Source organism: Erithacus rubecula (assembly GCF_903797595.1).
Source record: "Erithacus rubecula genome assembly, chromosome: Z".
In the NCBI taxonomy this organism is placed as follows: Eukaryota; Metazoa; Chordata; class Aves; order Passeriformes; family Muscicapidae; genus Erithacus; species Erithacus rubecula.
This window is the reverse complement of record NC_136661.1, coordinates 6,389,912-6,413,499: the sequence shown is the minus strand read 5'-3', so window position 1 is coordinate 6,413,499 and position 23,588 is coordinate 6,389,912. Positions and strand designations below refer to the sequence as shown.

At 40.4% G+C, this 23,588-nt stretch overlaps 1 protein-coding gene across 1 annotated transcript in view; it reads left to right on the top strand.

Moving 5' to 3' along the window:
• The window catches only part of RCL1 (RNA terminal phosphate cyclase like 1), a 31,135-nt gene extending 13,874 nt beyond the window's left edge, over positions 1 to 17,261 (top strand). Inside the window, exons 6-9 of the mRNA XM_079330042.1 lie at positions 119 to 244; positions 1,640 to 1,796; positions 10,923 to 11,026; positions 17,037 to 17,261. Of these exons, the coding sequence (XP_079186168.1) occupies positions 119 to 244; positions 1,640 to 1,796; positions 10,923 to 11,026; positions 17,037 to 17,187 (538 nt within the window). The 3' untranslated portion in view covers positions 17,188 to 17,261. The remainder of the gene's footprint in view (positions 1 to 118; positions 245 to 1,639; positions 1,797 to 10,922; positions 11,027 to 17,036) is intronic.
• Positions 17,262 to 23,588: the final 6,327 nt, after the last annotated feature.

The following is a 23,588-nucleotide window of genomic DNA, read 5'->3' as shown; positions in this document are numbered from 1 at the left end:
TTAATAAATGTATAAAACACACGTTTTCTAGAATAATGCACTGGGGACTCTCTACTTTTGTAGTCTCTGCTTTCAATTTTTCTTGTGACCACATGGATTTCTTAGCTCAGAAATGTAGATACTCTGTCCGAGTGTCACCACAGATGGCAAACAGAATGGTGGAATCTGCAAGGGGCATCCTGAATAAATTTCTCCCAGACATCTATATCTACACAGATCATATGAAGGGGGTCAACTCTGGAAAGTGAGTATCCAGAATTTACAGGAAACAGGCATGTAATTCTGCATTTGTTCATCTGCTAGGGTGTCCTGATCTAATTTTACTGAGTTTTAGATCACAATCTTCTATTCTGTTGATTTGAAATGAATATTTCTCACAAAGCAAGAAGGGGTGGTTCTCTGGATACATTTGTTTTATTTACATAACAGGGATAAAAGCATGACCTTCTGATGGAAGTGGTAATATTAAGCATGGAATTGAGGTGTTTTAAGGAAGTATTAAAGCAGTATGGGTTATCTTCTGCTGAATGGCTGAGGGACTGTTCTCTCACTAGTAAGGACTGGAAAATGAATTTATTGTACTTCCACAGATTTTGTTTGCTGGCAGAACACAGAAGTGGTGGATGTGATTCAGACAATTTTTCTGGTATCTCTAATCTCTGTTGTCCTTTTGTCACTCTTCCTTGAAGTTGAAAGATTCTTGATAACTCATTTGTTTGTCTTCTGTCTATATGCTGAAATGCAGGCATGCATGTTCTCTTCCACTGTTCCTGTTTTTTGAAATATTTCCTTAAAATTTGTTAGATTCAGAAGTTTATGAACCGAGAAATTTTTGAATAATTTTTTGGTACATTTTTTGTCTTTTCCAATTCTTCATCATATTTAATATTTGAGATTTGTAACTTTAATGGCTCCAGACTGTTTACAGGATCAGGTTTGCAAAAATTTTCCTGGGAGCTGTGTGGTTTTGGGGTCTCAATTTTGTTTCACATCCATTTATGAAATTTAAGGAGTCAAACGGATTGGGGCAACAACATTATTTTTACTACATGTGTAGAGAAATAAACAATGGCATGGGAAGAGGAACTGAATACCTTTCAACCTGGCTGCTGGGTTTCTGATGCTGCTATATTGTGACATTCATCTTAAGTATGAATCCATTATTATAGCAGTGTCCTTGATACTAACTAATTAGTCTAATCTTGCTAAATATTGCAGCTTCCAGGAGAAAGAGCTGAAGCCTTAAAGAAGGGTAGTTTTTTTTTGAATGTTGCAGAGGAGAAACACCATCTATGTTTGAAATGTTTTTCACAGACAGGTTAAATAAATGTGAAAGGTACTCTCCTCTATTGAGAAAAACCCAAAACATTTCTGAGGTTTGTATGGCTTTTTATTTTCTTTTTCATTTTTAGTGTTTGAAGAGTTTGGCCCAGGAAAAAGCCAGCATAGAGAGTTTTGTGACAAGTGGTACTGGGTTTTACTTTAAAATACTGTTGCTAATTTTCTTTTTCCAGTGCCAATCTTTTGTATGAAACAGGACATTTATCATCCCAGAGGAGGAGCTGTTATGACTTGAAGTTCTTGGCTCCTTGCTCCAGTTTAATCCTTGTATCAAACGCACTTTTTCACTTTCTTTCAGATCACCAGGTTTTGGCATGTGCCTTACTGCAGAAACGATCAATGGCACTGTTCTCAGTGCTGAGCTAGCCTCAAACCCTCAGGGCCAGGGAGCAGCTGTGCTTCCTGAGGAACTGGGCCAGAACTGTGCTAAGCTGCTGCTTGAGGAGATCTACAGAGTAAGTGACCAATGTATTTTGTGTATGTGTGTATAAATGTAAGGGAAGGAAGTGATAGTCTAGGTTTGGTGGCACCCTCAGATCCAAACAGAGAAATGATCTGATGCTGCAAGTGTCTTTTTCATCCAGGTAAAGAGTGGTTTTGTATGGTTCCTGTAACAGTGTAATGACTTACTGGGGCATGTTATTTCCAGTGTCTGATATATGTTATTATGAATCACAGAAGCAGCAAATTCTTCTTCTGTTGCTTCCTGTCTGCAACATAATTCAGTTTGCTTCATATGGGCTGTTACTTTCCAAAATTATATGGATGGGTAATATAGTCAGTGCTTTTAAACTAGTGGTTGGAATGGCACGTTATGAGTGGAAGAACAGAGGAGGGAACAGAAGGGTAAAACAGCCCAGCAAGGCTCTATGTTGACCACTTTGTGATGATGATGACAAAGCCAGATGTGCTAAGAATTATTAGTTGTAAGAATAATTTCTTAATGGGCTTACTTAGGCATCCTAAGTGCATTGCAGTCTTCTTCAGCATAGATCCCTTTATTACAATGATTTTAATTTGTGGCAAGAATTTTAGTGGAGGAGTATCAGGTTTTTTTGCTTTCTTTAAAGAGCTGAGCAGTTATTAGCCGCTATAAAGTTGTTTACTGTGAAGGCACATCAGTCTCAAAAGGCAAAGAATCCCGAGTGTTCAAGTCCATGCTAAAAGTTTTTGGCATGGAGTCCCAAATAGAAGTAAAATCCCAATTAGAAGTAGAAGCAGTTCCTGGTGCAAGGCCCTGGAAGGGCTGAAGTTGCTGCTGCAGGTCCTATCTTCTTTGAGCAATGATGATGGTGGTGAGGGGAGAGAAGGAAGAGAGAGTGTCTCTCCCCAGTGCGTAGATTCTTATACACAAATTACCCAATAAGCTAAAAATATGAATCTGAAGCATTTCTCCTTAACCTATTAGAATTCTAGTTTCTTAGTAGAAAAGTTTACATATAATCTATGCATATGTTCTGTCTGTTCTATCTGAAAAATGTAAGCAATATTCTTACTATAGTTGTATTATGTCTAAAACTATATTTTGGAGCTCTTTGTTTTTTCAGTGTTTGTTTTCTACGCTGATATCTAGGACTATGTTTTTCAGCTCTCACTGCAACTTGTTAATCTCTCTCTGAGGAACTCAGAGAGGCCTCTGTTTCAGACTCCAACAGAGGAGCAGCTTTCAGTGTTACAAATGATTTGACAATTAGTGCCCTGATGAGTTTCAGATTTAATAAAGAACCTTCCAGCTGCTTTTTGTATCTCCACAAATCTTTGAATAACAGTGTTTTTTAGTATTGATAAAACACATTTGGCCTTTAGGAGGCAGTCATCTACAAATTTTGCTCATTATTTGAAACAACAAGCAGTTACACTGAACTGTGATAACCTATGTGACTTCACAAAGTGTTAAAACTGCCATTATTAAGATCCTGTATTAGGGAATGTAATGAAATATAAAAAAGCCCCTCAACCTGATAAATCACATCCATATCTGTGTTAGATTGTTAATTGGTGCCCAAATTATTTTTCCTTTTCCCTGTTGCTAATCTCTTATCTGTTTGAATTACTAGTTGGCCACTTTTTCCAGTCTTCCATTAATATTTTGTCTTTGTTTATTCAGTGTATAACCTGTGTTGTTAAAGGACTTTTCTAGCCCAGGTTTCTTGTCTCACAGAAATGCCACCACCAAAATGTTCTTCCTGGGTTGCTGGATACAGTCTAGACCCCTTGTATTTGAAATTCCAGTATGTGTGGAGAATGTGGTCACAACTAGTGACTGAAGTATCTGTATGTTTCTGCAATTATGTAGTGTTGTGGTTTTTTATTACAGGCATGAATTGAAAAAATTTTTTGGTACATTTGTTTGTGTAAATGTCTTGGAAAACATCTTCAGGTACTCAGATGTCCAGAGACATCAAAAATCCAATTTCTACATGTTTTTATCAGCAACAATAGGAATGTTTTTTCCTTTAGAAACCATTCAGCACTTGACAAATTTAAACTAGTGGAAGAATTTGTCCAGATATTATGTTTTGCACATAGTGAGATGTCAGAGAACTGAAGAGAGCTGGAAAGGCTTAAAGTAAATAACTTTACAAAAAAGAACAAGCAGACATTTATACAATGGCAGACATTTGAATGTGGTGAGTCAAATTCTGCGAAGGATAGTGAGAATCTTAAGACTACAGGAAAATAAGTTTGAGGAGGAAGCAGGGTCAGACAAGTCTTTGAATGATAAAGAAATAGGCAGTCAAGTTTCTGTGTCTTTGAAGATCAGATTCTGAGTGAGTGAGGCTGTTAGCTGTGGCTTGCTTTGGAAGTGGTGGAGCTGGTGTTCCTGGAAGACTCCCTTATGTGTGGGTGACTTCCATCCAAGAGTCACTGAAAAATGCTGAGCAGTGTACAGACTTTGTCCTTCACAATAGCAGTTCACTGTAGAAAAGTTCTAGTTTGCTAGCATTTTTATTGTGCTACCTTTTCACTGCAGTGCGTAATGAATTCCTCTCTCCCTCCATCATGGGCAATGTGATGGGTTTTGTTGTTTTCAGAATACATACTTGAATTTATGTATGGCACAATGGTCCTACAGTGCTAGCCTGAATTTTGAAAGATAAGATTTCTTTCTCATTTTCTTTATTTTGTATTTTTTGGAGGCTAGTTTGTTTCGTGTTTTGGGATGGCCTTTTTTAGGGTGTTTGGTTTTTGGACACTTGTTTTTTTTGTTTGGTCTTTTTTATGTTTTTCTAATAGGTCAGTTTGATTTAGTGTTGAACCCAGAGGGAGTACAAAAACATGTAGCAAAGTGCACAGTGTTTGCTTAAGTTCTATATACTATTTTTATGTTCCTTTGCCCAGGTAAGATGCTTAATGAAACTAAAAATCTGAAAAAGCAAGAATAGATTGCTCTGAACAGGCAATATTTAAGTCCCACATCTTTTTACACCACCTACTTGTTGAGTACAGGGCTCAAGGGACAAGTTATTTTCCTGTTTTTAGATCTTCTGTTTATGAGATTATTTCACCATCTATGTCTTTGCCAGTATGTACTATGCTGTGGGAACCAGGGAGGGTTGACCAGACAAGGGCAGCCTGGTAGCACTGGAGACAATTCTGTGTGAAGGGGCTTTAGGTGTTGGGATCACCCACAAATCTGGAGATGGAGTTGCTGCTGAAAGAGGTCCTGGGACATTTTGTAAAAATTGCGTAAACTTCGCCACCTAGGAAATACAAGGATTTGAGTCTTGCTAAATGTCATTTTCCTAAGCCTTCAAAAAGATACTAAATAGGTTGCATGATTCTTGGAATCAGCAGAGCTTTTTAAATGCACTTTTGTTGATGGAAAGATGTCATAGCTGGTTGACTAATAAGTGGCACAGTGCCTTAATTGCAGTGGCCCTGCAAGAGGGAGCAATGGAGCGACTGACTAGCATTGTCATTATAGATCCATATGCAGTTCTTTCTGAAGCTTAATTGTAGAAGGCCAGTAAGGATTTTAACTCTTGTCTTTGAAAAACATTGTTTATGGGAGCTTTATGTAGAGAGTAATTGGCAGAATGGAAAGGCCTGGAAGAACTGGAAAAGGGCTTAATTTTTATATTCTTTTTAATAATGAAAAGTAGGAGAGTATGTGTGCCTATTTAAGACTGAATTCTATAATGAATAAAGCCCGAGTTGCTAGGGGACATTGAAGGGGCAAGAGGGCTAAAGCTGTTTGTTTTATTGAACTAGAGCTAAAATAAGTGAAGGATTTCATTGATGGCTTAATTTTCAAGATGGTCTTACTTCAGTATGGTAAGGCTTTGCTCCATTCTTCAGGGAAAACCCCAAAAACCAAGATACAAACCCCCTGCCATAATTTGTTACCCTTTGCATAACAAATTATTGAGCCCTGCAAATGTGTACCACACAGGTAAGGGTGAAAATGGTGTGTATGCCAAAATATAACTAACACTCAATCAAAGCTGGGCTCAAGCTTAGAAGAATAAATCTTTTTGAAACACTGTTGTCCAGTATGCAGGGTTGTGACATTTGTATGTAAATGTCAGCTGTAGTATTTGTATGACATTTTAAAATAGATGGGATTTTAAGTGATCTGTGTCTAATTGTCACAACTAGCTGGATTTGGCTCTGTAGTCAGTGTAAACAATAATGGAGAAATTGCCATAGACTGAATTAATACAGACTAGAAGCTGCATTCTACACTGGTACCAAATGTCAGCTATTTTGAAACAAATGTACCTTGGCTCTGACTTTGCCCATCCCTTTTTTTTGGGAGGGTTGTTTTTAATTTTTGACTCCTGAGTAAGTGGAAGATGGATTGATAGAAAAAACTTGACCTCCTTGGGAGTATTAAGTCCTTTACTTTGTAGAAGTTACTGTTCAGTCATTATATTACAAGTAATCACTTAACATCACTGTCTGGGAACTGCCTTTGTAGGAGGATGTTGCAAATGAGTAGTTTAGATCACTTAAATCACTGGCAGAAGTACCATCAAAAGCAAGTTTTTGTATAAATTTGTTGATGTGCAACAAAGTTTGATGGCAAGGTTCATTATTGCTTGTTACATGGATGAAGCACACAAAGAAAAATTGAATTAGAATGAATCTGCAATGATTCACGCAGAGGACTGGAATGCAGAAGAGGTAAGGAGGGAAAGGATAAGACTGCAAAAAGAATAAGGAGGTCCTCCATTTGGGTCACAAAAGGGGACCCCTTGCCAAATGTAGCCTCAGACTTGATCAACAATTTGTCTAAAGAATGGAGCAGCATTTAGTCATTGACTACTGGAATGCTGACACAATCTATATTACTTCTATAAAGTGCGTGTGCTCCAGTGCATGCAGTGTGGGGAACAAACAAGATGAGCTAGAGAACTGCATGCAGTCACAGGTCTTTGATCTTGTTGTGGTGGCAGAGACGTGGGATAGTTCATGTGACTGGAATGCTGGCATGAAAGGCCACACACTGTTCAGGAGGGACAGAACAGGAAGGTGGGGTGGCAGATTGTCCTCTGTGTGAGGCAACACCTGGAACATATTGAGCTCTGTATTGGTGTGAATGATGAGCTTATGGGTCAGGATAAAAGGCCGGACTAGTAATGGTGGCACTGTTGTGGGTGTTTGCTGCCTGGTCAGAAGGAGGAAGTGAATGAGGCCATCTACAGCAGCATGAAGCAGCCTCAAAAGCCACAGGCCCTGGTTCTTTTGGGGGGTCTTTACCTACCCTGACATCTGCTGCAGAATCTGCACAGTGAAACACAAACAGCCCAGGAGGTTTCCAGAAAGCACGATGACACAGGTAGTGGAGGACCCCACAGGGAATGGTGTGCTGCTCAACTGATACTAGCAAACAGGGATGGCCTTGCTGGAGGTGTGACCATGAGAGTGTGGAGTTCTGTACTGGATGAGGAGAAAGCAGGGCAGCAAGAGAGTTTACAACCACAGATTTGGGGAGAGCTAACTTTAGCTTCTACAGGGAGATCCTTATGGAGAATTGTCACAGATGCTGGAGACAGGCATGTGACAGAATACACTGAGGTTCATGCCAACTTCCATTGAGTGCTCTCCTTACACAGTTTTGAAGGCCTGTGAGGTTGGTCCTGACCTGCTGACTCGTTGCCACCTGGCTGCCAACAGCTGCCCCTGTCCCCAGCAGCCTAGACCTGCTCCCCACTGGTCCAGACTGCTCCCATTACATAATGAAGGTAATTAAATAATTAGTTATATTTAAGTTAAAAGATTAGGATTGTGTATAAGTGTGAGGCCTTCAGGCCAGCTGTTAGCCACCACAGAGAATGACATGGGAACAAGTCCCACACAAGAGAGCTGGTTGATATTCTGGGCACTAGCAGAGGCTGGGAACTCGCCCACTGGGGAGTAGCTCTGTGTATCCTGGTGGACAACAAGCTGTCCATGAGCCAGCAGTGTGTCCTGGTGGCCAAGAAGGCCAATGCTGCCTGGGGTGAATTAGAAAGGCCACTGCCAGCAGGTCACAGGAGGTGATCCTGCCCCTCTATTCAGCCCTGGTGAGGCCACATCTCAAATGCTATGTTTAGTTCTCAGGACAAGAGAGACATGGTGCTCCTGGAGCCTGTCTAGAGAGATGACAAAGATGATTAAAGAACTGGAGCATCTCTTATGAGGAACAGCCAGCAGAGCTGCACATGTTTGGTGTTGAGAAGAGATGACCGAGGGGGACCTTATCAATATATCTGAAGGGAGGGTGCCAGGAATATGGATCCAGACTCTTGGTGGCGCCAGCAGTAGGGCAAGAGGCAACAGACAGAAACTGATGCATGGGAAATTCCACCTGAATATAAGGAAGATATTTTTACATATCCTTTACAATACAGATGATTGCGCACTGGAATCCAGAGTGCCCAGAGAAGTTGTGGAGTCTCACTCACTGGAGCAATTGAAGAGCTGTGGATGCAATTCTGTGCCAAGTACTCTGGGGTGATCATGCTTGAGCAGGGAGGTTTGACCAGCTGACCTGCTGTGATCCCTTCCAATCTTAACTGTTCTGTGATTCTGTGAATACCTTTTACAAAAATATTCAGTAAGATTTCTGTAAACTAAGTAGTAACTGAGTTTCTAAGTAACTTAGTTAAAAGATTAAGAGATGGCAACATTCATACCATGCTTGCTATAGTGTATTTAAACCAATTCATACATGCACCCACAGAGAAAATAAGGATGTATATAAAAAGGTTAAAAATTAGGGAATTTTTAGTTTAGTGAAATATCTCAGATGGCTTTGTACCTGTCAACAAGTGAAGGGTTAAAATTTGAGGGTTGAGTGGATCAGCCCAGACCCTGTCAACAGCTTTTGGTGATTGTTTCCAAGTACTGCAGATTTGAGGGTTGTTGAGCTCAATAGGTGTACCACTTGGAGGTGCTAGTGCAGCCTGCTGTGGCCTCTGAGAACTCAAAGACCCATACTTACTCCTGCTGCCTACAGGGCTGTGAGATGCTTGACTTTAGCCTTCTGTCATTCTCTGTTCTGGTCACAATCTGGGTCAGTTGTTACGGGAATTTTCGTCAAAAGGCGCAGTAACAATAGTATTGTTCCACCTGGGCTATGATTTTGACAAAAATACTGTTCCAAGGCTGTCCATTAGAAAGCAGCAGTTTGTTCGGCAGAAGTTCCTAGGAACAGACTGTTTCTGGTAAGCAAAAAAGCAGCTTAACTGCCCAAGAGCCATTAATCAAGGTCAATGTCTAATGAGAATTCCTGAGGAGATCACAGGGTGGCCCAAGGGGGACGTGCACCACCACAAATGGGCATAGCAGATTGCTACTGCACAGCAGTGCTGGAGATGACTGACTCACTGCAGCAAGAGAGCTTATGCAACCAGTTAGGACATGATGGATGAGTTGTATTTTGTTGCATTTCTTAGCACATGGTTGTCTCCATGCTGATTGAAGCTTTTGTAACACTTTGGTTATAGAAGTAGATACTTTATAATATTTTTAACTGTAGAGAAACAAAACAAGCTCAGAAAAATGTGATGTTTTCATCCAAATATGAACATTTTGTATTACTAACCAAACTACCACTACAGAAAGTCCAGTGTCAGGAATACCAAACTCTTATCTGCTTCTTGTGTTTCTCATTGGCAAATATAACTAGTGAGATCTGTGACTCTAGATTGCACCAGCAAATTCTGCAAGTACCCTGTTCACTCAAGATAAAGCACCATTTTTATCAGTCCCACAGGAGGCATTGGGTTGAGTATGTGAACTTCATTTTGGTGTGGCAAGTTCACACAGTTAAAAGGGCAAGTACTGCTGTAAGAGCATGTTTTGGGAGTTGGGTCATGGTAGTGAATGTAACCGAGCTACTTATTTTGCTGTGCTGTAGTTCGTTGCATGAAAAGCAGAGATGTTTTTCAGAAGAATGGACCTGAGGCTTGTCACACAGAAGCAAGACCATTTTTGAAAATTATATCTTCAGTATCACCCCTTGGAAAGTCTCTCCATTTCTGCCTCTCACTAAGTGAATGTCACTGAGGTTGTCACATTGGCTGATTCTCTTAATCTAAGTAGTCCAAAATTTATTTTCTCCCTTGCCTTCTTGGGTAGTGTTATGTCTTGAAATTACAATAGGTTACCTTGCTTGTCAACAAAGGTAGCTGTCAGTTTACCTCAGAGAATTTGGCTTTAAAAATATGAGTTTTTAGTTTCAGTGTCTCCAGAGAGCCTATCCAGAGGACTTAGCATTGGGCCTGATGCAGTAGAAAACTGTTCATAGATTTCATGTGGCTGTGGATCAGTATGAATATAAGGACAGTTATTTTTTTTCTATTTTTGGTGTTTTTGCATAGCTGTAGTTGGTAAATTCTCTCTACAACAGCCTTGACTGAAAGTATCTCTCTAAATTTCTATTCCAGCTTTGTAGTCACTTATTCTTATTTCTAATTCTAGCCTTCCAGTTCTAATTAATGTATGTATCATTGTAAGCCCCTTCCACATACAGAACAATTTACCTTGCATATGACTTAAAACAGTCAAATATGTACTAGAGTATGTGTGATTCTACTTAATTTTATGTGTGGCTCTTTCACTTAGCAATAAAAAAAAAAATCTTCCATTTTAATTGTGGAAGGAAAATGTTTACAATGGTAAACCCACAAAAGTTGGCAGCAAGGCTTTTTGTGTATAAGTGCTAAATAACTTTTAACTTGCATTTTTGCACCTGCTAACACTGAACTATTTGTCCAAATGCAACTGTTGTTATCATAAAGTGCTAGAACTCATGGATCCTCAGATTCATGTGAATTAGAACTAATATCTCTTTTCAATTTACTGCAAATAAATTTTTTGGTGTTTACATTCTGGGATGTTAAAACAGACTAGGAGAGATGCTTAATGTGACCTTCTTATGGGTTTTGTTTTAGTTCTGTTCTTTTCCCAGCCTGCCACGTGAAATTACTTTGTCATTGTTAAAAAATCTAGATTTTTATCTTCTTGGCCCTTAAAAGTTGGGAGTGGTATTTCAGGCTTTTGAGTGTATCTTTTGCATTTGTTAGCCTCCTCCCATCCCGATTTCTGGTTTGTACAGAGGTTAATTATTAAAACACTTTGGTTTTCAGGGAGGCTGTGTAGATTCAACTAATCAGAGCCTTGCTCTGCTCCTTATGACCCTTGGACAGCGGGATGTTTCCAAAGTCCTGTTGGGACCTCTGTCTCCATACACGTAAGTTGTTTTGTTCGGTTCAATTACATAGCCTTGTTTTAATTCATTAATTTTATTGTACAGCTGTTTTTATATATGGAAGACTTTGCCTATGGTAACAAATAGAACAACTTGTACCTGACTTCAAATGAGACAAGTGGTGTGAGTAGCCTAGAGTTTATTTCTATATGTCAGATGAGTCTCTTACTGTTCTATATTATTCCTGTTTCTGAGAATTGCAGAGACTTGACCTGGAATGTATGTGTACATTAGTTGGCTTTTTGTTGCCTAGTGTACACTACTATGTTTTCCCTAGTGATCTCTCTGTAGCTGTGTCATTAAATGTTGTATTTCAAATGGCTAATCAAACTATAAAGCTGTGAGTTTTTCCTATGAAACAGCTGAAGACTTCAATTCCTGGGGCTATGTGCTACTTCAAGGTTTTATTGGGCAGCAGAATCCTATCTGGTCCTTCAGTCTCAATTTTTACAAAAGCTTTGTAGCTGGTAGGTGTTCAGAGGATAGAAAAAAAATTATTTTCTGATATTGCTAGGTTACAGAATCATCAAGGGTGGAAAAGACATCTAAGATCAAGTCCAACTTTTGACTGAACACTATTTCTGAACTAGACCATAGTGCTAAGTCTGGTTGTTTCATCAACACTTCCACAGATTGTGACTACACCACCACCATGGGTGGTCCATTTAAATTTTTAACAGTCCTTGCAATAAAAAAACTCTTCCTGATGTCCAACCTGAACCTTCACTGGTGCAGCTTGAGGCCATTTCCTCTAATCCTATCACTTGTTGCCTGGGAGAAGAGATCAAACCCTCACTTGGCCACTCCCTACTTTCAGGCAGTTATAGAGAATAATAAGGTCTCCCCTGAGCCTCCTTTTCTTCAGGCTAAACATCCCCAGTTCCCTCAGCTCTGCTCACAGGACTTGTGCTCCACACCTTTCACCAGCTCCATTGCCCTTCTCTGGTCTCCCTCCAGCCCCTCAAAGTCCTTCTTGGACTGAGGGGCTCAGGACTGAACACAGGATTTGAGCTGTGGCCTCCCCAGTGCTGGTTACAGGGGGACAATCCCTGCCCTGCTCCTGCTGCCCACACTATTGCTGGGACAGGCCAGGATGCCATTGGCCTTCTTGGCCACCTGGGCACTGCTGGCTCATGTTCAGCTGCTCTCAGCAGCACCCCCAGGTCCTTTTCCTGTGGCAGCTTTGCAGCCACTCTGCCCCAGCCTGTGGCACTGCCTGGGGTTGTTGTGACCCAAGGGCAGGACCCAGCACTGGCCTTGTTGAGCCTCACACCACTGGCCCTGGGCCATGATCCAGCCTGCCCAGATCCCTCTGCAGAGCCTTCCTGCCCTCCAGCACATCAACACTCCCACCCAGCCTGGAGTCATCTGTAAACTGACTGAGGCTGCACTCAATGCCCCATCCAGGTCATTGATGAAGATATTAAACAGAACTGGCCCCAGTACTGAGCCCTGGGGAGCACCACTGGTCCCTGGCCACCAGCTGGATATAACTCCATGCACCACGACTCTCTGGACCCAGCCATACAGATGTTTTTTTCCCAGTGAAGAGGGTACACATCCAAGCCATGGGCTATTACTATAGTTCCCTGGGTCCTCCTTTTGACCGTGCTGGTATGAGCATCACACTGGCCAGTCCTCTGGGACCTGCTCAGTTATCCAGGACTGATGCTACATGATGGAGAACAGCTTGGTGAGCACTTCTGCCAGCTACCTCAGTACCCTTGAATGAATTCCATCCAATCCCATGGACTCCTGAGTGTCTAAATGGCTCACTACTTCATCATGTATTGCAGAAGATCCATTCTGCTCCCTGTACCACAGCTCAGGGGGCTGGTTGCCCTGAGGATTGGAGTCTTACTGTTAAAGAAGAAGTTAAGGACCTCAGCTTTTTCCTCATTCTTGGTGACAATGTTCTCCTCCTCATCTAGTAAAGCATGGAGATTTTCCTTGGCCTTCCTTCAGTTTTTAATGTAATTTGTCTTTCACGGCAGTGGCCAAATTGAGTACTAGAAGAAACTGGGTAGGGAAACAGCATCCATTATCAAAAATTAAATTTTTCACACTTGCAAAGGATTTACTAGATCACAGTTATTTGTAGAGACTGAGCAGTTATTCCATATTCAAATGAAGGGATATTTGTTTTTCTGACAATGGCATCAAATAATAAGAGTATGAACTGTCCTTTTTCGGTTATCATGGTACCGGTGCTGTATATGTGAAAGGTACAGTACTGTGATAACTGAAGAATGGTGGTGCCATCACGTGACAGCTAAAAATTACCTAACTGCTCTTCTCAGCTCCTGATACCTTGGAAACAACATTCATCAGATTTTGAGGGGAAGACAGGGAAGTGTCCCATTGCACAAAGGGGAGGTAAACTCCTGTAAAGTAAGTATTTGTGTGCAAGATTTCAGAAGAGTAGATATTAGTGTTTGAAGTGCACAGTTAAGCATATGAGACAATCCAATCATTTGTCATTGTGAGTATTTTAAATTTTTTTACAATATTTTGGTTTTGTGAAAATCAAGTAAATGCACTAGTTTATTTTGTAAACTGGCTGAGTTCAAGTTAGTGGGTTGTCACTTCTTCCAAGCTAGGTGTATGCAGTAGGGATAAAGGTCAGGAGTACGCATACTCCTGCACATAGTAGCAACACATAGTAAAATCTATGATTCTATGAGAATCTCTGGCTCATCAGTCCTGTGAGGATCTGTTCAGATAGAATGCACCTTTTTATGCAGCATCCCCATGCCCTCAACTAGGGCTGCTTATAAAGGACTGGTAAATTTGGCTCCCAAGCAACTCGTTGGCTACACAAGCTTATGAGGTAAATTACAGTATTGTCATGTTCCATGTCCTTCTCCCTTTGTTTCTCTCAGAGCTGTGACATCTCTGCATTTAACACTTTCACCTTACAGAATCTGAAGTTATTTAAGAACTCTGTTATACTAGATTGGCTTCCCTGTCCAGCATAATATAGCATGAATGTGATAGTTCAGCTGGCTACTGAGAGCATCACATGGGGACAAAATGCTTTGGATTATATCTATTAGAATGAGGAAATTAATTTCCCAGGAGATATCTGTCACCTCAGCTAACAGTGGAGTGGAAGGGCATGCAACACCATGATCAGGGCTGTCCTGACTGGCAGTGAGGCTACCAGTCTGCATAACCAGCAGTTGTCTGCATTACTCATTTCTTAGCATCCCTATTTCACAGAAGCAAGTGCCTTTCTGTCAAGCTGAGCTTAAAATCAAATGCAGGGTGCTGGCCACGCTACTATCTCACAGAGGTCAGCCTGGCAGGACAGACCTGTCTACATGCAGGTGGATCACTGTGAGCCAGGGATACATGAGGGACAGAAACAGGAAGGCCTGAGTGTCCCAATCCATGGCTTTGCAAGGGCTTAGAGAAGTGGGGTTAGGGTCCCTCTGCCCAGCCAAGCTCACATTTGGTTGCTTCCCTGACCAGGAATGCCCATCCCCAGCTCCTCAGTCTGTCTCCTCCTGGGAAGGTCTCTGTCAGGACTCAGGAGAGCAGTGCTGGGGCTGCCAGTGCTCCCAGGCAAAGCTCTGTGCAGAACCCAGGGCAACTGAGCCAAGAATGCACTGCTGGTCCACAGGTCTTCTCTCTCACTGCTCCGTTAATTGGTTGCTTTGCCCAATACATGAAGTTGTGTACTTTTTGGTAATTCTTAGCAGGCTTTGGGGGAAAGACAGAAGTTAGATAACAGGCCTTTTGCTCTTGTTCTTGTTGGCTGTGAAGTCTCCACTGTGGTCATGTAGCTGTCCCTACAACTAAGGAGCAGCTCTGTTCAGCTGATGCCTTGTTCTTGCCTGAACACACAGCATAAATTTTCAGCAAAATAAACCTTCTTTGTACCTTTCACCCGCTCTCTCAGTCCTCCAGCCTGTGCCTGTGTGGTTGGTGCAGCCTGCACTATTATTTGAGGTGCCCACCCACGACCTAGATCAACCTCAGAGCTAATACAAGCCTGCTTTCTGTCATGTACCCCTGCCTTCCTGCCTTTCTCTTCTATTTTCAGGGCTCGTACCACTTGTGCTTCCACTGCTACAAGACAAAGCTGGCCTTTTGCTGCTTCTGCATTATCCCCTGGCTGTCCCCAGGCAGTCTCCCCCTTCCTTGTGCTCCAGAGAGCTTTTCCCATGTACTCGGGGGCTGATATTTTTCTCACTCTGCCTTTATTCAAAAGGGAGAAGAGGCAGAGATGCAGGGTAGCCCACCTATATGCAAAGAGAGGACTGAACTGAGCTTACCAATTTTTCAGAGTTTCCTGATCATCTTTTAGGATTTTTCCCTAAGTCTCTGGCTTCACATGGCCTCTGGCATTTTTACATTTATTCTGTGCCCTCCTTGCAGTTCAGCATTCTACTCCTGCTGTTTTGGGCTTGGCTGCTTCCTTGTCACACTGACAGAGCCTGTGAAAGGACCCAGCTAAGGAGAAGGCTGATACAGAGCTCATTGTCTGTCAGTTTTACTGAAGCATTTGTGCCAGCATGTGCCCATTTGCCTACTATAGCTGCAACAAGAAACCTTGCAGTTGGGGAGGCATGGAAGAAAAGGTGCTTTTCAGTTCTTCCTTTCAACTGTTAGTTCATCTGAGAGATGAGAGAGCTGATGTCTTTGCTGAGGCAAGTTACCAGTCCAGAAAGGTGCAGCAGAAAGTATATGTAGCACTGGGAGCAATATTCCCACAGTTACCCTGCAGAGGTATCTAGCAGATTGCCCCAGACATAAGCAAGATCATCCCAAGCACACACCACTGCTGGTAAAGCAGCCTGTCTTTTTCCAGCTCCTGCCATTTTCCTCCTCTCCTGTGCTTGTATCTGAGTGCAGGAACAGCAGAATGCCCAGCTGAAGTGTAAAAGCAATTTTGTTCCTGCAATTTTCCTTGTACTCCTTCACAATTTCTGTGAATAGGAGCTGCCAGAGGCTTTCAGAGGCCTCATGATGTCACAGTGGGGATAGTCTTAGGCTTTTGGTCTCCTTCTTTCCATTTTACTTACTTTTGATTTATTGTAATGATGTATGTGTGATTAGCTTGCAATTATGCTTTCAGCATGTAGAGCACACCAGCCAATGTGTGAACTGAATGTCCACATTTCCTTTCCTTAAACTAAGGAAAGCACATAGCACTTGCTGGGGGAGATTAAAGCTTAGTTCAAGACTGCAGACTTGCTTGTGGTCATGACTGTAAGAGTCCAGATTTCTGTCAGGAGCAATTACAAATTTTATTTTGTAGTCCTTTGGTGCAATTGCATGTTCCCTCTTTTGGAGAAGTCAGTAAAATGTTCTTTTGGATGTTCTTGGGTTTTTTCTTTTTTTAATAGTTCTTTGTGTTACTTACCCTCCAGTCTGCTTTTTTGGGATTAGTGTGATTGTTTAGTTTCTTCTTGCTTTTCTGTCTGAAATGATGAAAGCATTTTATTTTTTTCTGAAAATGAGAAAACAGTAAGAATTCTGAGTCTGAATGTTATTCTAATGAAACATTTAACTGAGAAGTGGAGAGGTCAGTAATCAGTAAGAAATCAAACATATGCTTTGGGATCTCTCTTAAAGTATGCACCCAGTCTTTTGGCTATCTCTGTTTATGTTTTATTTCTGCTTTAAACATTGGGCAAGGGAAAGGAGAGTCACAAGTTGGTGTGGGGTTCATAGCTCTGGTGACAAGTCAGCATCAGTATTAAATGACCTTGCCTGGCTGCATTTCTCTCCTTTCTTCTCTCACCATTTGCTGTATTACCAGCCATTCTCTTATACAGAGAGTACATTCTCCTTATACAGAGAGTGCAGAAGTTTCAGGAGGGGTCACTAACAAGTGAGAACAGTGTTTGGAGCTTGTAGCCCTTTTTCTCTGCTTGTAGTAAGGAATATCTTCATATTTCATTCAGCATGCTCATTGTTGTTAGTATGTAATGCTATTGGACTTTTTTTTTTCCCTTAAACTGTATTATTTTCTCTCATTCAGAATTGAGTTTCTGCGACACCTCAGAAGCTTCTTCCAGATCATGTTTAAAATTGAAACAAAGACTGCTGAGGAAGAGCACACAGGCGGAGAGAAAGTCTTAATGACATGTGTTGGCATTGGATTTTGCAACCTCAGTAAAACTATGAGATAAAAAAAATCTACAGACTTTGTGAAAGACAGAAAATGCTGCAAAGGTCTAATAAAACCAACCTGTCTCTGTCCTTATTCTGGCATAAGGAGACCTGTGATGATTCCAGTGCGGGGGTACCAAGCTCACTGCATGTAAACAACAAATCTGACTGTAGACTATTTAGATCTGTGCTATTTATAAAAGCAAATGCTGTGCTGCTTGGAGTGGCTCTCTGAAGTCTCTCTCCCAAGCTGACATGGGACTCTTTGCACTGTATTCAACTGAATGGGGCACAAGTGCCTCATGTCATTGTGCTCTCAAGCCTTAATGAGGTGAGTGCTCTGGTTCTATGTATTTACTGATTTCACTTGTAGCTTTTTCTGGAGGGTTTAGATACTTGTTTACTAAAACAAGCTTTGCATTGCAAAACAAATGATCACAATGGAAATATTAGATTCTTGAGGTATTTGCAGAGATAATATTGGCATGAAAATTAAAGTAAAGGTATGAAATGTTTACACATTGTGTTTGTGTAGAATTTGTCAGATGCTCCACCCCTGTTGACATCTACTAAATTCACTGAATCAATAAATAGTCTGAGTTGGAAAGGACCAAAAGAATCACCGAGTACAGCCCTTAAGTGAATGGCCTATACAGGGATGAAACCCATGACCTTGGCATTATTAGCACCATGCTTTAACCAGCTAAGATAATCTCATCTCAGTTTCACAGGAACAATAAAATATTTGTCTTTTATTTTTCCTAATGTTAGAATACTCTAGAAGAGATCACAGCCTATACTGTCTTATTTAGCCTTCTTTGCAAAGATGGGCATGGGAAGAGAAACCTCCATCATAGCTTTTGACTTATCACATAAATTCTTTTTAGATTTGTTTGGCATGCTATACACGTGGCTCACAATTAATTGGGAGAAGTAGCAAAATAGCTGTAGGCTTTGAGAAAGAAAAATATATTCAGTTCCACCATCATATTTTGTGCATCTGCTCCCTTTTTAAAGTGCCAGTAATGTTGTATGGGCTGTATGCTTGGATTGACAGATGCAAAGAAGTTTCTAAAGGTTGTAAATATTTACTCATGAAAGGCTTCTGGTAGATTCCAGGCAAACCTGTAAACTCCTGCTGAACTCCTAACACAAGGGAAGAAATTTATATTTGACTTCAGATATACTTAATGTGTCTGGAGGAAAATAAAACTGTCAAAGGCTGGTATATGGAGAGAGCAGAGATACTAGTGACTGTGTTAAAATGGTTTTACAAACTTTATCTGATGCCACTGTACAGTGTGTATTACCTCTGTAGTATGAAAAATATATAGTGGACCCAAAAAGGACCTTGACAGAGGTTTGGTATTTGCTTAATGTTTTGTTAGCTTTTGCAGTTTGTGTCATTTTTTTACTGTATTTTGTTTTTGTTGCAGTCTGTTAGACATGATTTGAAAAAATGAAGTTGGTTTTTTTTTGTTTTCCCCTAAATAAGGTTTTATTTTCTTTTAAAACAAAACAGACAACTGGGGGAAAAAAAACGCTGGAAGTCTTTCCTGAGCCCTTCATGACACAGGTGCTTATCTTGAACTGATATATCAAAAAAACAACTTCAGGAGTTGCCAGAGAGGGAGGAAGGGAAAGGGTGAAGCCACTCTTACAATTTACTGTCTTTCCAAAATCTGACTTGCAAAGGAAGTCAAGACTAAGGAAATCCTAAATAAAAAATAGGATGTGAAATAAAATAACTTGATTATATCTTTTACACTTTAGTTTAGGAAAAGGTAAGTAGGCCTTAAAGAATTTATGTTGCTCCCCTCTGTCACTATGTAATTAAAAAAACCCAGAAACCTTATGAATTAAAATTACCCAAAATATAAGAAAAAAGGTGAAATGGGCAAACAAAAATTAAAAGCCTCTAGAATAAAAATAGAAAGCTTACATTAATTAAATATTCAATTTTGTGCTACAGGTCCAATTTCCAAAATTGCTTAAATGAAAATTTGTGTTGTCACAATTTCAAAAATGAAAAACTTTATTGCAATTTTTAAGCTCTCTTGCTTGGTGCAGGAAAGAGCAAGAAAGAGCAATTTATTGAAAGAAACCATTCCTTTAAATAAGGCACTTTGTGCAAAGCAAAATACAAACAGATCGCTGGTCAGAGAAGGAGACACCTCTCCTCCCTGACTTTCTGACAGACCTTGCAGGTGTTTATCTCTGTTATGATTCCTTGTCTTATGTTTACAATAGAGGAAAAGTCTCCAGCCTGGGAAAAATCCTGGCTGGGGCTGAGAAAGTTTCATGGCCTGAGAAAAATACTTAGAACTTGAGAAAAAAACCTAGCTAAAATGTGCCTAGGCCTTCAGCAGTGTCCACATATGAAAATAATACATTTTTCCAGAAGAGTCACTCTTTGGAGAAATACTAACAATTCCAGAGGAGGTTTTAGGTAAGAGCTTTACTAAAATTATTTGGCCTTCATATTCTGGAAAAGGTACTTATTAGAAGGAAATCCTGTGGATAAAAGCCGTTCTGTTTCTCGGCAAAACAGCAATCGACACTTGTTTTGGTGGTCTGATCACACAGGCTATAAGATACCTAATTTTAGAGCTTTGCAGAGGAAATCATGAATTTTTTTTCACCAAAAATTAGTGTTAGTAGCCACAGACTTTATGGTAAACATAATAGTTACTAGGAGACAATTCTTTCATCTCAATACATCCATAGTAGAGTAATATACAGGTAACTTAAATTTGAAGTGATTAGCCGTACGTAAGTAATCCTGTACTCTTTGAACAATCCATCAGTAATTGGGAGAGCAGCTCTAATCCTGGAATCAGAATGGTTTCAGTTGGAAGAAACCTTACAGATCATAGTTCCACCAAACCCATAACCAGCTTGCTTAGTCTGGCCTTGAACACCTCCAGGGATTGGATAGCCATCAGGAGGCCTGGACCACCTGTTAGAGCAGCTCACCACCCTCACAGCAAGAAATTTCTAACTAGTAGCTAATCTAAACATACCCTCTTTCAGCTTAGAGCCGTTACCACTTGTTCTGTCACTGCATGCCCTTTAAAAATTCCTTTCCAGCTTTCCTTTAGGTTCCATTAGCTAGTGATTTAAAGGTGCTATAAGGTCTCCACAGAATCTTCTCCAGGCTGTACAAACCCAACTCTCTCAGCTTGTCCTGATGAGGAGAGGTGCTCCAGCCCTCAGATCTTTATGGTGGGCTTCCTCTGGATTTACTCCAAGAGGTCCAGGTCTATCGTTGGGGTCCCCAGAGCTGGATGCAGCACTGCAGTCCCATGAGAGTGGCAGTCACAATGGTGACATGAAAAGTATTAGTAAAATATACCTTTACCTTGCATCTTCTGCCTTTGTAATACCTGTTGTCAAACTTTTTTCTAGGATGCATGACTGTAGTTTGACTGTACCTTCTGTGGTTATGTCAGAAAATTCATGCTACCTTGCTTTAGGACAGTTTCTGGAGTAGAAGAGATTATATTAGAAGCAAAATTGTTTCATTCCAAGCTAGTGCACTTTACCAAAGGCATATGGCTAGAAGCCAGTGCAATAGCTGTAAGGGGAAGAACACATTAGGTACATTAGCTAGGCCAAAATAATAAGTACATTGCTGTCTTGGGTAATGTTTTCAAAATGGTCTTTTGCTACTGCCAGAGCATAGATATTTTCTCTCTTCTACCTCTTCCCCATGGGTAATATAGATTTTGTTACAATCCACGAAGCATAATTCTCTGCTTGCATATTCTGGCATTCACTTCCCTGTTTCTCAGTCATACTCCTGACTGAAACCAGAGGTAAAAAATGACAAACAAGAAAAGAAACAGTTTTCAGGATGCATAATTTTGTCTGAGTTAATTCACCCTCCCCCTTTTTTTAAAAAATATTGTGTGGCCATCTCCACACTTTTATTTTGTCTGTCTAATATATCACTTGTATTTAATCTGGCTCCTAAGGCATTCCAAGTGAGACACACAATTGTGTCAGGGCAACTCTAAACAAAATAAAAATGTGGAAGGAACATATTTTGCAATCACTGCTTAGGTGTTGGTAAGCTGTGTGTTAAAAGAGCATTTGTGATGGGGTATATAATGTCTTTCCTATACCCAATCTCTGAGCAACACTGACAAGCTCTGAAAACACCTATAACCTTGTCAGTGAGAGGGGTAAAAAGACAGAAAGTCCTGCAGGGAAGAGAGTGTGTGGGCTGAACTGTGTGGTGACGGCATTGGGTGAGTAACAGAAGTCATGCACTGTGTCTCAGCATCATAATGTCCAAATAGCACTTGCACTAGGTATAAATTGAGTTGTGACATTGTTACAAGATAGACCTGTTAGCATGATTTGTAGTAAATCTGTAGCAATAGATGTCAGGTGTTAGTGCTAATCTCTTTCCTGGAACAGTAAGATTATGCACTAAGAAGGGTGCCCAGAGCTATATTCCCATGTGTATTAGAGAGTAGAAATACTCTATGTGTGTATGTAGCAATAAGGAGACTCACAGAAGAAACCAGGTTTAAAGTGGCACTGATCAAGGGTGTAGCCACAAGAAAACAAAGGCCAAAATATACTCTTTGTGTGAGGGTGAAGAGTGGCTGGATGCTCATGGAAATGAAATAGCACCTGCTCTGCACACACAGAGGTAGGCTGTGTCTGCACATTTGCCCTCATGCTGTGTGTCTGCCACACAGTCACTCCCTGTTCCCAGTGCCAGTTTGGCCATGCTTCCCTGGCAGGCTCTGCTGTGCTGGTCACACAGCAAACACCAGTACTCCTTCAACAGTGAGCCCGTGGTGAAAATCTGCGGGGTCTTGTGGAGACTGACCCATGTGAGGTATCTGGTGCTTAACTATGGACGAGCTAGTAGGATTAAGGGCTTGATTCCTGTGATCATCACTACATGCCAAGGACACATCCCATTTTACAGAATGCAACAGGTTCAGCAGGGCATCCATGTTTGCAGGATGCCTCAGAAGTTACACATTTAAGAATAAATGCCTTACCCCTTCTCAGTGCATTTTTAACCTGACTCCACCTTGCTCCTTGAAAGTTACTCATAGCTTTTTTCAGTGCTAAACTGTCTCCAGGGATAAGGAAAAAACTGCTTTAGCAACTTTTTGCATAAATGTAGATATATTTTCTAAACTTGATGCATGTGGATATTCTGTAATATTCTGTAAATTAAGAGTATGTTTCTGAATGGTCAACCCTCAGGACATCAGGACAACAATTTTTTTTCGTGTGTCTGGAAATAGAGTTTTGATTCTCTATAATGTACTAAGCATCTGCAAGATACATCTAGATCAAAATATGCATTAGTTTTGATTATTTACTCTTTTTTTTTTTTTGATATCATGAAAGTGGGAAAAAAAGAAACAAAAATCACAGCTGTATTTGTTTGTTTGTCTGGCAGCATTCAGAAGGAACCTGAAGCAGTATGGCTTCATAGAGAGATCATAAAAGGATTTGTATTTAGAAACACATCTAAACATTCAGAATAGGACTGGGAAAGAGTTTCTACTGCAGAATGTTTCTAAGCATTGATTATAAAAATCTACTTAATAACTCATGCCACAAAGTTTATTATCCACTATTTTCATTTGATTTTTGGCACATAATTAATCTACATAATAAATTTTCAACAGTGAATCAAGGAGAGACTAGAAAATTATATTTCTGTTTTTTGAAAATGTGTTTTCAGGTTATTAGTAAAAATACTGTTTATTCATCCTTCATCATTAATGTCAGCAGCAAGTTTTGCAACTTTGCAACAGTGTCGAGATCTTGCTCTAGACTTTTCTAAGCAATGATATATGAATTCAAAGTGAAGATCTGTTTTGAAGGGTCTGGCTTTTTCCATGCTATGTAGAGCATCTTAGAAGAACAGGGTATTAGACAAGGCACAGGCTTCTTAATAGTTTCTTACTCAACAAGAGGGTGAGGGGGTCTAGTGTAAGGCTGCTCCACCAGAGGCTGGATGGTGCAGCTGCCTAAAAAGGTTTTCTTACTTTTTGTTTAAAGTACAAATAAAGAATGAACATATGTTTCAGTTTGCAGAGTTAAATGAACATTGTTAGCAGATTTTTTTAAAACTTGAAATTTACAGTAAGGAGCAAAAACAGAGTATAAGAACCAAGGAGAAGGATATTGCAGAATTCTATTACCTTTCTTTTCCCTTTTCAGTCTCACAGGTTTGCACAGAAAAGAGTACTTTTGGTCAGAAATTGTTGAATAGCTATTGAAACATTGTAAGGAAAATACAAGAAATTACCAAAATTGTCACTTGTCTGACTGATACATGGAGTGAAAACTTAATCATATTTATGCTCATGGCATTTTCATCACCAAATCACTTTCAGAGAAAGAGCTGCCATGAAAAAACTTCTGAAACTTCTCTTTT